At 36.2% G+C, this 17,237-nt stretch overlaps 1 protein-coding gene across 1 annotated transcript; it reads right to left on the bottom strand.

Moving 5' to 3' along the window:
- Positions 1–1,099: 1,099 nt before the first annotated feature.
- Positions 1,100–11,620, bottom strand: LOC113063371 (sphingosine-1-phosphate phosphatase 1-like). Its single transcript, XM_026233701.1, has 3 exons — positions 10,622–11,620; positions 7,260–7,349; positions 1,100–3,563 (listed from the first exon to the last, which is right to left on the bottom strand). The coding sequence occupies exons 1-3, from the start codon at positions 11,333–11,335 to the stop codon at positions 3,012–3,014; spliced, it is 1,356 nt and encodes a 451-aa protein (XP_026089486.1). The 5' UTR covers positions 11,336–11,620; the 3' UTR covers positions 1,100–3,011.
- Positions 11,621–17,237: the final 5,617 nt, after the last annotated feature.

Raw genomic sequence — 17,237 nt, 5'->3', positions numbered from 1 at the left:
GTGAGTCGCATTACAACAAACTAATGATGCTACTTATGGTACTTGAAAAGAGTTCACGGAGAATACATTCTACTGTTCTCCACGATGTACTTTGTATGTACAACCACAGGATGGCGATAGAGTATCTTAACTTAGTCCCTGCCGTTTTTTTTCAGGTCCTGTTTTAAAAGTATGAATATTCCACGGCGTCCTTAAAATTATTGTGAAGTCATAAAATAATAAAATGCATTATTTTCTTTAGATTTGGGGGGAGGGGGGGTATCATGTAAAATAGTTTCAGAGCAAGCACGTCATGTCACACCACTAGACACTGATGTCACTGCTTTTATGTGAACTAAACCTGCCAACTCCCCAAAAATTTGATTTTTTTTTTTTTTTTTTTTTTGGTGGGGGATGGAAAAACAACCCATGGTGAAATACTGCAGTGCACAGAACCTAAATATGTGTATTGTACAATGAACTATAATGTGGAAATAAGCAAGGTGCTCTAGCACTTACACGGTGGGTTAAAATCAATACATCATGCAGAAAGTAGACCTTTGTCCAAAGAGCTGACAAATTGAGAAATGAGTATTTGTGCTTCTGAACCTTCCTGGATCAAGAGAACTCAAGCACACACACTTAACAATGATAAGGGGAAACACCGCAACATTTAGTTAGTCATAATCAAAAAGCCATTTTCACAAACATGCTGTAATACAAAATGTTCATATTGCTGTGATCACTTAGTAATGGATTTTTTAAATAAGAATAATACAAATATATATTAATGTCAGATGACAAGAACACAAAGACTGTGGTAATTTATACTGTTTTCTTTATTCACAGAAATAATAAGAGCAGAAAAATGGCAAGCACATTGCAGACGAGCAGCCATAGATTACAGATACAGTACATGTGTGAGTTTAGATGACCGTGAACAGCTCAAATCTCAGCACAGGTAAGGTGCACAAGCTTCATTCATAATGGATTTTCCAAACTAAATCATCCTGCCATCTGTGATATGATAACCACTTTAGCACAGTGCACTGTAAAATAAAACAGCTTATGATTCAGTTATGGTACATTTACTATATGCAGAACTGATCACAATTGAATATAAGCACAACTGTTTCCTTTATTTATACTGGTGCACAGGTAAATCATTTCAGATAAATGTGTTAACATCAAAATATGTTACCAGAAACCCGGTGATAAATTCTACATATAACACATTAAACAAATCTGGAGATATGCATCAGATGTTAGAGAGAGAGAGAGAGAGAGAGAGAGAGAGAGAGAGAAAATGAAAGTCTTCAATTATATAACCAAAAATGAGTTTTTGCAAATAAATATTATGGATGTGTGACAATATTTTCTGTTATTTACACCATACAAAACAGTTTACAGAAAGACGGCTGTGGCGTCTTGTGCCTAGTTGAAGGATGAAGTTGCGCTGAAGGAATAAAGATGCAAGGCACTGGGGTTTCTGAGCAGTGAGCAATGAATGTATGTCAGAGATCTGGCTTCTATGACTGGCTTTACAACATTTCCTTGTGTAACTGAACACACTAACAAAATACACTGCTAGAACAGAGTACTAGTTCAATGACAGACAACATATCAACTACCTAGGTTAATACTGATAATTTCTTAAAATCCGAAAATACATGTTGGATTTAGTTTGGCCATTTTATCATGCCCATAGTCATGACAAGCGGACAAAACAGGTAAGTTCAGTACTTCCATTAAATAAAGCCACACTGAATGTGTTCCTGGAGAAAGAGGATTTTAGTGGATCTCCTCCAAACTGCTGACAATACGAGACAACATGTATGTCTTAATACAGTCAAATGGAGAGACATGCAGAAAACCTGCAGCACAATCTGCACTCCACACCCCTGAATTTTAATATCTCAATTTAGCCTACTTAAAAGTTACTAAAAGAGACAGTTCACTCAAAAAAAAAAAAAAAAAAGAATCTGTCATTGATCTTCGGGTGAACTATCCCTTTACAGAGAACTAGAAATTAACACTAACAGAAATATTACAAAAATCCACTAGTAATTATTTTCTTATATTAAAACTGCAAAAAAAAAAAAAAAAAAAAAACTTACTCCCTGTTGTCAATTTTAAAAACATATCTGACATGTTTATAAATAATACACAGACAAAGACAATGTTAGAGATTTGCTGCATTCATATTCAGAATGGTCTTTTCCTAACTTGGGTTTCAGAGCAACACATCTAATGGAAGTTCATGTATACAGCATTCATACTGACAGGAAGTTCCCTCCCCTCATGCTCTCAATGCATTACCGCTTATTGTGAGGAGTGAGCTCAACCGGTTTTTAGATAAGAACAACTTTCTACACCTCTCAGATTTTGGAGTGTCTTTCCTGAACCACTGAATGAACCATTAGGGCCACAACACTGTTCTGGAATAGCCCCACAAGAGAAGAAACAAGCCCTAGGAAGAACACAAATTACAAACTGTTATTCGAATGAGCCCTTGTGAGAAAACCATGACAAGGATTCAAATAACTGACAAGGGGGTTCACTCAGGTCAGTTTGCTTCAGAAGAATAAAAACAGATGGGAAGGGCCACAGACTGAGTCTGTACAGCGAGAAACAATCCTGCATATTGTTGAGCAAGATAAATGAACAAGGGTCCAGGATGGGTGGATGTCAGTCTGCTGAGGGAAAAACACTAAAGACAAATGCAGGAAACATTTGAAACCTTTTTAAGTATGGCTATAAACAGTCAGGAGCTTTGAACAGGTCCTCTGAAGCTCATGACATCACACGCCCTCACTTTCAAGCTGTCTGATTACCCTCTGTTGGCAGCAGATGTGCCAAAAACCCTGTTCAAATGTATCAAAACAAGCAAAATAAATTAGCATGGAAATGGAGCTGGTGAAATGATCGGAATCATGAACATCATACGTGATTGCAGCCAAAAGGCTTTTCCAAGTTTGTTTTAGTTTTGGATAAAAATCAAATAATAACAAGACCGGACAGAGGGATTTTCTTCAGGATAAGCCAAGGAAGCCGAAGAGAAGCGGCACCAGGAAAACGCAGCAGTAAGCCACTGTGCCGTAGACCATAAACCGGTATGCGAGTTCCACGTGCGCGTGTTGTCTAGCCTTCCTCACGTCATCCGAAGGCACGCCGAAGATCTTGCATGCCAGAGGGATTGCCACCGCCTTCATGGCAGCCCTGACGGCTAGAAGCACGGCCACTCCTACCAGGAGCCGCATGATGGAACGTGTCAATAAAGCCCCATCGATCAGGGGCAGAGTGAGCGGAAGAGCTTCTTCGGGGGGATCTGGATGCAGACCCAGTTGGTGGTTCAGGCGGGATGCCAACGCTGCTCCGGCAGCTGTGGCCAAGGCTTGGGCCGTGTCACCACGGGAGGTGCTCCATGAGTCCAGCGAGAAGGCCACCAAGCTGAAGCCAACATGCAGAAGCAGAACGATCAGAGGGGCGTAGCTGTGGGACAGGTAGAACGTGTCGATGTCATGCAGCATGGGCTGAAGGACTGCCAGGATGAGCACACTGTAGAGGAAGCCTGTGATCACCTCCTGTGAAGATGAAGGAGCAAACTTATTAGATTTGATTATTAAAGGGATTGCCTCAAAATTAGAATTCTGTCATCATTTAGTCAACTTCATGTTATTCCAAACCCATAAGACCATCGAAACAGATATTTTTAAGTTTTGGTTACCTGGACTTTCAAAGGAGGGAGAGAAGCTTCTCAGGTTTCCTAAAATATCCTAATTTGTGTTTCACAGATTTAGTCTTACGAGAGTGAGCAAGTGATAACAGAATTTATATTTTTTTGGTGAACTATCCCTTTAATGATATTCTATTTTCCAGTAGTCCTTGGGTTAGTATGATTCAAATTAGGAACCATTAAGTTAAATATGTTAATATTGTTCACACATGGTGTATTTTTCAGACAAACTTCCTTAGAAATTGTCATTGTTTATTCACTACAGGCTGGGCAAACACATGGAGGTTAGTGAAGGTAATGGTTTGCACGAGAAAGGTGGCGTTCAAGCATCAGTGATCTGTATAAACAGTGTACGAGTCATTATGGAAACAGGACTCCGTTGTGAAAAGAATTAACAAAAATATTCACCCCATAATGCAAGATTGCAGTGCATTTATTAACTATACAGTGAGTCCACTCATTGAAGGTCATGGTTGCCATAACATGTTGAAACAGACCTGAGAACAGACTGGAAGAATATAGCATGTAGATCTAATGAGGAGGTATTATTTATGTAGGTTTTACGCACACGTCAGTTAAAGTCTATTTTCATGGTATCTCTCCATTTTATGTGAGGTTTTACAGATTGCAGATGTCCAAAGTCTTGGCATCCAGCTCACTTTTTCTAACACTGCAGCCTTGACGAACATTGGGATTTTGATGTTGTTATTTCTTTGCAAATAAATTGTTCATTCATTATAAATAGAACATTTTCATGTGACACTGATGACTGGAGTAATTGCTGCTAAAAATTCAGCGTCGCTATTCAAGGAATAATTTTTATTTTAAAATACATTAAAATAAAAAACTGTTATTTTAAACGCTGATCATGCAGACTTGGTGAGCATAAGAGACATAAATATCACCAACCCTAAATATTTTTAATGGTAGCATAAAGTCTTTTTTTCACAGAAGTAAGTGAGTGACAAGGCTCTGGAGGCAGTAAATAATCTATTTGCCCCTTGTCGTCTGATCTGATGTGAGGCACATTAGAGGTTAACAAAATTAGAGACTATGGACACCTCATGAAAACACTACAATCTAATTACATGCATTTATATGAGAACCTTATGCAGTTATGACCTTTAAAATGGTTAAAAGGTCAAAAGACCCTGCAGAAGAAAAATCATGAGCCTTCCACACAGTCACGATGACAACTCTCTCTTTAGAGATTGAAGACACTTAGATCTGACAGATGTGTAGCTTGTTGGACCGGTCCATGTGCACTTTAAATATGCACGTGCACGCACTCTGCTCCATATACTGCATATACAAAAGTCTCCGATTCTTTTCAGCACAGTGTCTCATTTACACGTTCCCAATGCAGTCCTGCTCTAGTCCTTCCTTCTATATATCAGTCTTTTTAACTGAAAGGGTTAAATGTGTGCTGGAAAGAGCTAAGCCATCCTTGAGACTTTTTTCGTAATCCTCTCTACCAAAGCACTCTGATCACAGCCGCTTCAGTCGACAATAAGGAGTTTTTGATCCTGGCTTGGTTGGATTTTCACTCACCTTGCCAACATTTTCACACAAATAAGAAATGTTTAAGCAAAATTGTCGATGGTAAAATTTGTGTCCTTATTCACCTAAATTTACCCTTTTGTATTATTTTAACATAGACATAGAAAAGGGATAGTTTAATCTTCAATAAATAAATCTTATTGGTTCTCCCGTATTCAGGCAAACATATTTTTGAGCTTCCACAAGAACTGATGAGTTTAGTTCTTGTGCATCAATTACAGTTGACCTTATCATATTTAATGAGCTCTATGCACCTTCTGAACTCTCAAAGTTCTGGTTCCATGGATTTCAGTGGAAGAACAGAAATGTCTCAGGTTTCATAAAAAATATAATATTTGTATTTTGAAGATAAACAAAAGTATTATTGGTTTGGAATGACATAAGAGCAAGATGTCTTGCAAGCAAGATACCTGTAAAAAGCGAGATATGATCTCTCTGCATGTGTACAACCAAAGACCCTTTCTAAAACGTATTTTAAAAGCCATTAAGATTTGTGTTGTTCATCATAGTGCCAAATACTTAAATATTTGAACTTAATAGGCTATTTATTTCCTGACTTTTTTACATTTTAATCTGAACTACTACAAACCCTAGATATTATTTGAAGGTGTTTTTGATTCTTTATTGTTCGTTCACACTTTACATGAGGGCTCCATTAGTTAACATTAGTTAATTCATTAGTTAACATAAACTCCAATTAAAAATTCTTCTGAACATTCACTAATCTTAGGTATTCAATATTTAATAACATGTTGTTAAAATTGAAAGTTGCAACTATGTTATTTAATGAGCTAACATAAACTAAGACTTGTATTTTTTTGTTTTTTTATTAACAAAGATTAATAACTGTAGCAAATGTAATTGTGAATGTTAATGCATTAACTAAGGTTAACTAATGAGATATTATTGTAAAGTGATACCTATCGGTCTTTATAGTTCTTTTGCACTTTCATCTGTGTAAAACTTTTAACTTTATATATTTTTCTGTATTGCTTTATTGCATAGTTTTTTTATAATAAAAATTTTTTTATTAAGCCTGTTATACTGTATTATGACCACTTTTTTAAAACTAAATTCCAATACCGTGATAATACTGTATATTGCAATAAAAGCATTAGCAATTAATCGCAACATGAAAATTTGATACCGGCATATCCCTACCCAACACAGTGCACGATCTAGACCTCTGAAATCACTGGGTGTGCAGATTTCCACAAAAATGATTCAGCCACCTTCTCCGAGAGCACAGCATTAAAATAACAAGGTTCCCATCACCTAGGCAACTAACATCTGTTTTCTAAATCTGTCCGTTCTCACCATCAGCATTTAAACAGATAAAGACACGCAGCCTTTTCAGAAAAATATAAAAAATAACAGGTGCAAGAAGTCATTTGTAATTGTTACTACATGTGCAACCTGCAGCACCGATGACTAACTCTCAGCATGTCAATCAAGATGACTAATGCAAACCTTGCATTTCAGACTGTCTATCAGACTCAGTATGCTCTGCACATCAAAATGATCACCAATGGCTCATGAAAGCCCAGGGGAAGCAATTATCCAGTCAGAGAAAAAAAGTCAGAGGAAAAACATTGAAAACAAATGAGCATTTGAAGATCAGGAGATACTGAGTCAGCCGTGATGACTCACTGATTTGTTTCGTTACTGACAGTAGAGGGTTGCAAAAGACTAAAGCAGCATATATTAAGCTTCTTTTTGAACTGACACCAAAACCTTAGTCACGAAGCAGCAAGAAAGTTCCTCAACTTAGAAACTTGTGGACAGAGCAAATTTAGTGGACAGCTGAATGGGCCTAAACTGCAAAAAACACATTATTATTATCTGAATAGATGTAGTTCGTCCAAAAATGAAAACTCTGTCATCATTTACTCAAACTCTGTTTGTTCCAAAACCTATATGATGATGATCCCTTAGTTTAAGGCAATAAGAAATAATGATTAAATGTGATGAAATCTTTACTCACCAGGACTGAGTGCATGCCCATATAAATCCTGCTGATGCACACGAGGACACTCCAGAACAGAGCGATGCTCAGTCCAAAGATGAATGGGTACTGTTAAACAAAGAAAAGAACTTGTGAGGAATTCCAGTAAGGTCATTTCTTAAAACCAGGGTTATTAACTAAAACCAACACCATAAAAAACTAAATTGGTAGTAAAATACGTTAACTGAAATGTAAAATAATAATTTTACTATTTTATGTCAACTAGTTGTATTTGTATTATTTAACTTGATGTACTAAAATAACAAACACCGAAATATAAATTTATAAAAACTATATATACACATACAGTATTGACAATAATAATAATAATAATAATAAAATACAAAAAAAAAAATGAACTAAAATTGAACTAAAAATATAATGAAAACTAAATGTTTCTAAAATAACACTGGTTAAAACACATGATCTAAATTTCTACAGACTACAAAACTTTAGAAATAGAATAATACAAAATAAATTATCACATTCAATTTCAAACACGATGTACTGTTCAGTAGCTGTTGTAGATGTTTCTAGAGCAGCAAATCAGCATATCAGAAGGATTTCTCAAGGATCACATGACACTGGAGACTGGAGGAATGACTGCTGACAGTTAAGATTAGTCTTCACACAACTAAATGGCATTTTAAAACCGAGAAAGAGACATTTTAAATTGTAATAATTTTTCACAATATCACTGTTTCTATTATGTTTTTAAACATATAAATGCAGCCTTGGTGAGCATAAGAGACATTTTAAAATCTCCATCTCAGTAGTTTATGTATATCATAATCAAATCTTTATTCAAGTGGTTTGCAAGAATGTAGTGCTGCTTCTTTACACAAAAGAGAAGGCTGAACTAACTATTTAAAACAGGAATTTAAAAAAAGCATATTATATAACTTACAGCACCCATGATGATCAACCACTAATTAAGCAACAGTGTCAGGACAGAGTGGGCCAAAATACATTACCATCAAGTCCATCAAGGATCGAGACCACCAGGCACACTGTTAAGTTTATATATTTGATGAATTCCTGAACATACTCTAATACTTCAGAGACAGACCAAGTGCAGTTGCAAGAGACGTGGATCGAAGTAGCTGCTGGTTCGCAGAAATGCCACTGGATTTCTCATCATTCAGACAACACATCTATTCGTTTTTGGCATTCAGCTGAACTTTCCTTCGGTGCTCATACATTTATTTCCTCCAGTAGTCTGGGCAATATACCAGCACCTCCCACAATCCCATCAACATTGACTACTCTGTGTGTACATTCACATTTGAGCTGACTTGACCTCACTGGATCTCCAGCAACTTCTGAAATAAACGCAATTTAAAATTTGATGCAAATTTTCAGTTTCCTTCAGAAAAAAAAGGGTACATTTCATACATCTAGGCTTGTTTGAATAAATAATCTGCAGCAAATCAACAGGCCAGAGCAATGGTGAAAGAAGAGGAAACAGGTTTGAGGCTATTGTTCCTAGTTTCCTGCTAAATATTAGCGGATATGAAAGCAAGAAAATAAACTAAAGGGACTTTGTGTTTTGTGCTCAAACAGCTGGATAAGACTTTCCATCTTCAGTATGTACACAGCACATTATCAGTCAGTTTCTGGGGAAAAAATGAATAAGAATTCATAGTCATATATAATAGCTCATATATAATAAAAATAATTATAGTAAAACCTCTTCTGACTATATGCTAATTGTTTTTAAAGTAATGACTGACACCAACAAGCATATGATTCCGATAACCCAGCAGAGAAATCCATATTTATGAATTATATAGTGCACTGCACAAACCTTTAGTGGTTAAGGAAGAAAAAAAAGCCTTCATATTTTGCACAAAAAAATGTATGTCCTGTCTGGAAATGCATTCACCGGGAACCCTGATTTCCAGATGAGCTAGTTCTACAATAATATAGAAAAGTAACAGTTTAAAATGGATGCAACAGACTAAGGACAGATGACTTTTGAGATCTGAAAATCAATATTTGAGCACCAGTGGATAAACATGCCTTTTAAAGAAGGACAATCATTCGAACATGTCACCACTGAACAGGATGAACTACACAAAGCACTGGCAAATGAACTGAGTATAGAAACTAAAATCACTTTTCCCATCAAGAGAAAATGCTTATTTTAGTTCTGTTTGATGCTGAAAGTCCTAGTGATCATTAAAGTAACTTGAGAAAAATGCATTAAGAATAAGCCTCAAATATTATGCGTGATTAAATGGGACGCATACAAGTACACAGTGCTTGATGGAGAGAGACTAAGGTGCCATGTATTCATATAAAGCAAACAAAACCTTTACATTCATGCATAAATGTTAAGGGTGGCACATCTTTATTAACTAATTAACACATAACTTAATTAGTTAAACATTATTGAATTTTTTGACGCATTTCAGTCATTCCTCAATAACAGTTTGAAAATGAATTTGCTTTAGATAAACGTCAAAGTAAACAGTGAAATCTCCGAAGGCTGGGCATCAGGATATTATTAGCTTACGTGTGCATAATAAACAAAATGCTTGCTAAAGGCAGATGGTTTTGATAATGAGGAGGACAGATGCTTAGAATGAATAACTTTTATCTTTTTCTACAGTACAAGCACTTATTTTTATTATTAGTTTGTGAAATTAAGTAAAGTATAGATAGTAGCATTTTCCAGTACTACTAGTATTAACAATTAGGTAAATCACTGGCACTGCTTCTTTTGCAACTACTGTCCCAGTAGTGACAATTACTTATTTAATTGTTACTGGTAACAAACTGCATGTTTGCTGGTGTTGTATAACAGCAAACTGCAATTCTAAGGGAATCTGTGGTTTAGATATCATGTATGTATTAGAATTTTTGGCGTTATATTTCAACACCCTTGCATCCAAAATCCTACTAGCATTTAATTACTTTAGATGTCATATGTAAAGACTAGTCAGAATGGCTACTTCAAATATTTATTAAATCATACTAGATTTTATAAAGATTACATTTTAACTAGTGAACTATATACTAGTTTCTAATAAACTGTCTATTCAGTTGCCACTAGAAAAACTTGAACAGATCTTGGTGAGGACTGGAATAGTTACTAGTAAGCTAAAAAAAAATAAGTTAAGGAATAAGCACTCGTTTTTAACGACCTGAGAGCTGATGGCTGATTGAAAATATACTTAATACTCTAGGAATAAGTGCTAATAACTAGTAATATAAACATACATGTTAGTAAAAAAATAAGATTGTCATGAACAGACCAAAGGGATTCTGTCAAATGCCTCACGTGGGGACGGTTATCGATTGGTTTTGTGTGGAAACAGCGCAAGAGTGCAGTATACCTGCCACCGGCTGCACGTGAGCAGGAACAGACAGAAGGGCAGCGCGGTGCCGGACATGGCGTGTGTGGAGGGCATGCTGTACTCCGTGTTGTAGAACACCTCCACTTTGACCACAGGAGGAGAGGCGGGACGGGTCCAGCGGACCAGATCTTTGGTGGACTGGCCGAGGAACAGCACCCAGGCCCACACCACGATCAGCTGCCGGCTCACATAAGGGTCGACGTTCCACATCAAGAAGGGGAAGAACACGATGAAGAACATCTCGTTGCCCAGCTCGGTGCCGATGGTAAAGAGATAGAAGAGAAACTTGTTCTCGATGATGAACTCCTGGCCAACATCACCAGTCAATGAGTTCCTGCGTAAAGGCTTCACTGTCCCTTTGGAGTCCCTCTCTGTGTCTCGCTCCGACGGTCCGTTGAGAAAAGCAGCGGAACCCTCGTCCTGTTCAACATTTCCAGCAGCATTTAAACTTTTTCTTAGCCTTTGGCCCTGAAGTCCGTGTGCTGGATCCCCAACACTAGCCGCGCGGTCTCCCTGACATTGCCCCACGCAAGCACCGTTGACCCCGGGCTCCTCGTCACTCTCGCCAGCCTCGGCTGGTTTTTTAGAAAATGTCCCGCGGACGCCGCAGAGCTGCTGGAATCTGGCGACATGGCAGGGATCCTGTAGGTATCGACAAAGGCAAACGAATCTGTGGAGCGCGTCGCTTGCCATGGTTAAAGGCGAAAGGGCTTTAACACTGAATCGATTATCCCACGCGCTGCTCGTGAGATGCTGTCAACCCAAGCGCGTGCAAAGCTGCATTAAACAATGGCAGATTATAATGTGCGCCGCATAGCTGTAACCAAACCAAGAGACAGTGGTAAAATAGAGTGGCTATTTCACAGGGAGCTAGGAAGTACCCGTTATTTAGCAGGGAGGGCGACAAATACGTAATTGAAAGAGGGGACGCGCACTAGCAGTGACGCACAGGAGGTCCCGGTCTTCCTCAATCATGGTCCGCAGGCAATACTTATTTAACGTTACTAATAAAATTAAATCACTAAGTTAGCATGAAACAAACAGGAGGATCTGAAATGGGGGGTGCATTACACTTTATCAAGATTGATGATTTCTTATAAAAAACCTTACCTGTTTTTTTTCAGTGTGCATATTAAAGTAGCCTAAATGACTAAACGTTTTTCGATGTCATTTTTAAGTAAATTGTTGTACAGGACGCATCCAAAGCAGCTCGTCAATTCCCATTTCACGTGGTACCTGTTACTTTTCTCCGCGCTAAGCAGGTTTCACCAATCAGTCGTTTAGGCTACTAAATGATTTTTTTTTTTTAAATCATCTCATAGGGATTGCTGAAGATTTATTTTTTTTCCAAAAAAGAAAAATCACAGATGCTCGGAAATAACTCACTTAAGTCATAATAACACAAATGTCTCCGAGATTAAACGGCACGTCATTTGAATGCGGCCCAGTTGAGTTTTCAGCTTTATAAGCAGTCGAGCGCCTCCTAAAGGAAAACTAGATATTTTGGTAATTATTGTAAAAATATTAATTTTAAAAACTTACAAGTAACTTTTTCAAAAAGGAACTGATTAATAAACAGAAAAATGAATGTAGCTTAAAATGACGTCATCCTTATAGTTAATAAGTAGATCGGTTCGTTTGTCTCGTAAAATACCTCATTATGACAACGTAGAAAATTGTAATTATAAAACGTTGTTTTGTTATTGTTTTTTTTTTTATAATTTGTATTATTGCTTAATAACGTGTGCAACAGTATAAATAAAAGTAAGAAAACTGAAAGGGAATATAGAATAATAAGAAAAAATAGGTTTACTTGGCTCATGAAATGCCTCATTATGACAATTTAGAAGACAAAAAAAGGGTCAGGAAAATGTGGACAAAAACAATAGGAGAATCTGATTAGGCTACATTTCTGTTAATTATAGCCAACTGCAAATTTAAAAAACTTAAAACTTAAAACTTAGTTATAACATTTCTTGTAGACAGGTTTTCTATGTCATGGATAAGATGGCAGGATAGCATCTTAATCTCGTGGTTTTATACGGACTTGACAAAGCCCACATAGAGGAGCACACTGAGGGACACACAAGGATATTTGTGGTGGGCCCAGATGAAAGGGGTTCCCCAAACTGAAGGATTTAATTTACCCTGTGGGGCTATCATCATACTTGTGGCTGTTGTCTAAAAAAGTGTTGTCGAAGCTTTTATACAGGTGCATCTCAATGAATTAGAATGTCATGGAAAAGCTCATTTATTTGAGTAATTCAACTCAAATTGTGAAACTCGTATATTAAATACTGAAATAAATTAACTTTTCCACGATATTCTAATTTATTGAGATAAATACACCTGTGTATTAAAAAGGGAACCAACGCTGTAAACACCTCCACTAGAGGGAGATTTTGCATGGCTTTTCATTTTCTAGTGGCCTTGATCATACTTTTATTAAAACAAACTTTTTAAAAATGATTTGGCCAAAGCAATGTAATACCACTAATGCTTTCTGAAAACATAAAACCTTAACCTACATTTGGTGGTTTTCTTGATCTAAAATCTATGCATTCTGTATATGAAAAACGTAACAGGTTAAGCAAAGCAAAAAATTATAAGTATGATCAAGCTAGAAATGCAACAGGAGGATGTATCTAATTGTATTATTTATTTTTGTCCAAACCAAAATATAACTAATGCTTTAGTATTCAAACATTCATATTATTAAATAAAGCACTGTGGATTAGATTACGCAATGTCATCTGACATGACTCGTAGCTGAATAATTTTACCACTTGAATCTTCTCTGGATTTTACTTTTTACTGAAAGGGAAAAATAAACATATACATTACATACAGTGATAATATTTAGGTAAAATGACAAATTCACTATATGAAATATACCAAAGGCCAGGTTCTGGTCCTGAGAGATGGGGACCAGGAAAATAATTCTGAAGAAAAAGACCAAACTGTGAGATAGAAATTCAGAATTTAGAGAAAAAGTCAGAATTATGAGATAAAAAGTCAAAACTTGAATGTTTCCATCCTGTGGACAAAAAGGTTTCATACTTTACTATGGAAAGTTCCTGGTGGGGTTTAACGCACCTCAGATTCTGAGTGGCTTTCTCCTATGAGTTTTTTTTTTTTTTCCTTTGCAGCCCGAGTACAAATGTATTAATGAATAATGCACACTAGTAAATCAAAGTTATACAAACTGAAAAGGAGCTTAAAAATAAAGAAAGAAAGAAAAAATACTATTCAGTGCATAGTATTAAACTTCACCAGCTCACTGCAATTTTGTCCTGCCACTTTTGGTACTCAAAAGCACATTTCTGAACTAAACGTGTCAGGTTAAGCAGCATCACTCCAGATGGAATTTGCACTGATGATTTCTTTTGGCTCTCATAACGACCATGGCACATTTCCCGTGTATCAAAAATACTTATATCATTTATTAATTTCAAATGATGTGTAAAGAAATTTATGCAGTCAAAACTGTTTTAAAGTAGGCAATACATTTCACAATAAAAACATTTTGCTACTAAATACTCACTTCTAGCATTTCATTGGAAGCAAGTTCACCACTCTGTCCCTGCGGTCCCGAAACTCTTCATTCACATCATCCAGAACGTGTTTGCTCGCTTCGAAGGTTAGTTGCAAGTCAGTCACATCAGGAACCTTTTAGATGCTTTATAGACCTTCACCCCAAAACACATCAGCAGAAGTAGGGTTTGCTGAATTTTTATTTTTGGGTGAACTGTCCCTGTATCTCAGACAAAGTGATTATATGACAGTCTGGGTTTCTGTGAAAATAAGATGAGTAAATTTATACTTTTCATTGCTCCCTGTTGTCAGTAGGGATATAAAAGTCACTTCTTTAAAATTTGGGGTAGTAGTAATACATATATTTGGGATAATAGGCGATTCACAAGTGATATTATCACTACTATTATTATTATTATTATTATTATTATTAATAAACATTTTGATTATAAATATATATTTTGTTTTATTTTTTAAATAAAATATATATTTTTTATTATTATATATTTTTTATATTTTATTAATATATTTTACATTTTTACTATATATGCACTATAATTAAATACAGTATTTGAACATCCAAGCAAATGGAGGGATGGTATAAAAATACAAATCAGAAACTATATTCAATATTTAAACATACCCAAGTAGTAATACGATTTAAGACTCTAAAGAAGATATGATTGTTAGATGGATGTGGTTTCCATAACAAGGATTTTTGACCATAAATTGTTGAAAAATGCAACTATATGAATTAATCATAGTCTATAATTAATATGGGATGTAGGGATGGGATGGACAATTTCAAAGCCACCTGATTAACAAAACAAAGAATAAACTGCTAACACGCACAGAGGTGATTTCATTCCAGTCCTGAATCCTGAACAGAAGCTTTGTGTCTTTAAATACCAAGCAGGAATTTAAAAACATGTCAAGCATTTTTGGTCCGTATGAGTTTAGACAGGCCAAGTTCTATAAATACTGAGCATAAGATGCATTAAAAAAAGTGTAAGTTAACATACCTTAAAGCAACACTATGTAGCCTAACTTTTCTGTGTTCAACATTTGCTAAATGAACTGAACAGACAACAGCTCCATCTGCTGTGGAGTTTGCCACAGAGTCAGTGTTGTTATCTGCTGTGAGACTCACTGCAGTCAGTGTTGAAAACAACAGTGGGACTCAGCCTCGTCTGTTCTGGGGTTCACTGCAGAGTCAATATTGCTGTCTGCTTCCAGACTCACTGCAGAGTTGGTGTTGATAACTGTGGGACTCACAGCAGGTTCAGTGTTGCTAACTATTTGACTCACTGCACAGCAGATCAGACACATCTTAAAAAGGAGAAGAGCCTCTATTTGAAGAATCATCTAGAATTAACTTATGTAGTGACTTTTAAGATCTAAGTTCATAACAGAAGGATTTTACCATCAGTAAGTCTCTGATATGTTCCCACTACAGCTCTTATACAAAAAGGGGATAGAGGGCCATCTCCAAACCTCTTTTCTCTACCCCATCCACCACAGCAGGCTTTTCTCTCATTATATAATTTAGAAACCAATTAATTCAATCAACATGTCCAACACTCTGGCTCAGAGTAATATTATTCTTAAACCTAGTGATGCTTTTGCGCTCTTTTCTTTACAGTAAGCATCTTTGACAAGTTTGCACATCGGAGCAGCAGTTTTGAGGTTAAAGGGTTACTCCACCCCAAAATGAAAAGTTTGTCATTAATCACTTATCCCCATGTCGTTCCAAACCCATAAAAGTTCCTTTCGTCTTCGGAACACAATTTAAGATATTTTGATGAAAACCTGGAGGCTTGAGACTGTCCCATTGACTGCCAAGTAAATAACAGTGTCAAGGTCCAGAAAAGGTATGAAAAGTAGTCGTCAGAATACTCAATCTGCCATCAGAAGTGCAATCTGGGTTTTATGAAGCGATGGGAACACTTTTTGTAAGTGAAGAAAACAATAATGACGTTATTCAATAATTCCTTTGTCAGCAGTCTCCTCTGTGTCACTCCATATCACCTTGCTGTGTGTGCTCTTCTGTGTCATCCGCACCACAAGGATGTGCCGTTTTATTTCAAATCAAAGCAGAATGTAGAAACAGTGCAGAATTTGGCGCGGATGACACATTTTTCTGGACCTTGACACTGTTATTTACTTGGCAGTCTATGGGAAAGTCTAAAGCCTCCAGGTTTGCATCTAAAATATCTTAAATTGTGTTCCGAAGATGAACTGAGCTTTTACGGATTCGGAACGACATCGGTACAAGGGTGGTGATTAATGACAAAATTTTCATTTTAGGGTGGAGTATCCCTTTAACAGGGCATGAAGAATGAAAATTATTTTAGGTTTAAGGCTGGTGCAAAATTGCAATGTAGGAATCTTGTCCAGGACCAAAATGTATCAGTCATTAAACATGCAGGAAAGTGATTCAGTGTAATTTAATCACCTGTATTGTTACAATCTAACAGAAAAAGGTACCCAGGTTTCATGCATTTCAGTGACATTTTTTTTAACTCGTTCACTGAAATGAACGGTAAAAGAAACCAGATTGCAAAAAACATGAAGTTCAGTCTTTGAAATGTAATCTCTAAATTCATGTTGATTTCATGAATATTTGAAAAACGGTTATACCATTTTAAACAGCAAAAAATGATTGACGATATCATATCGTGATATTTAAACCATGAATGTTAATACTATTGTTGGGGTTTTCTTAGTCTCAGCCTCAGACGTCACCCCCACAGACGAGTGTGTGTCCTGTGTTTTTCACAATTTAATTTTTTTAAATAATATTTTATAATAAAATAAAAGTTTATATTTTAAAACTTGGCTGCTTCACTGCTTTTATTTATTTATTATTATTATTAATTAAAATTACACCAAACTATGTTCCAAATAACTTCCCCACCGAGAATTTTAGCATTTCTATTCAATGTGCAGACACTTGAACTTTAATCTCCACAAAAATAATTTAGATATTGAAAGTCCATCATAGAAGTGTTTTGTCACTCTGTTTCAAATGTAATTTAACGTAGTCCTGAATAATAATAAT

This window comes from Carassius auratus, chromosome 45 (assembly GCF_003368295.1).
Source record: "Carassius auratus strain Wakin chromosome 45, ASM336829v1, whole genome shotgun sequence".
Lineage (NCBI taxonomy): Eukaryota > Metazoa > Chordata > Actinopteri > Cypriniformes > Cyprinidae > Carassius > Carassius auratus.
This window is presented reverse-complemented; position numbering and strand designations above follow the sequence as displayed.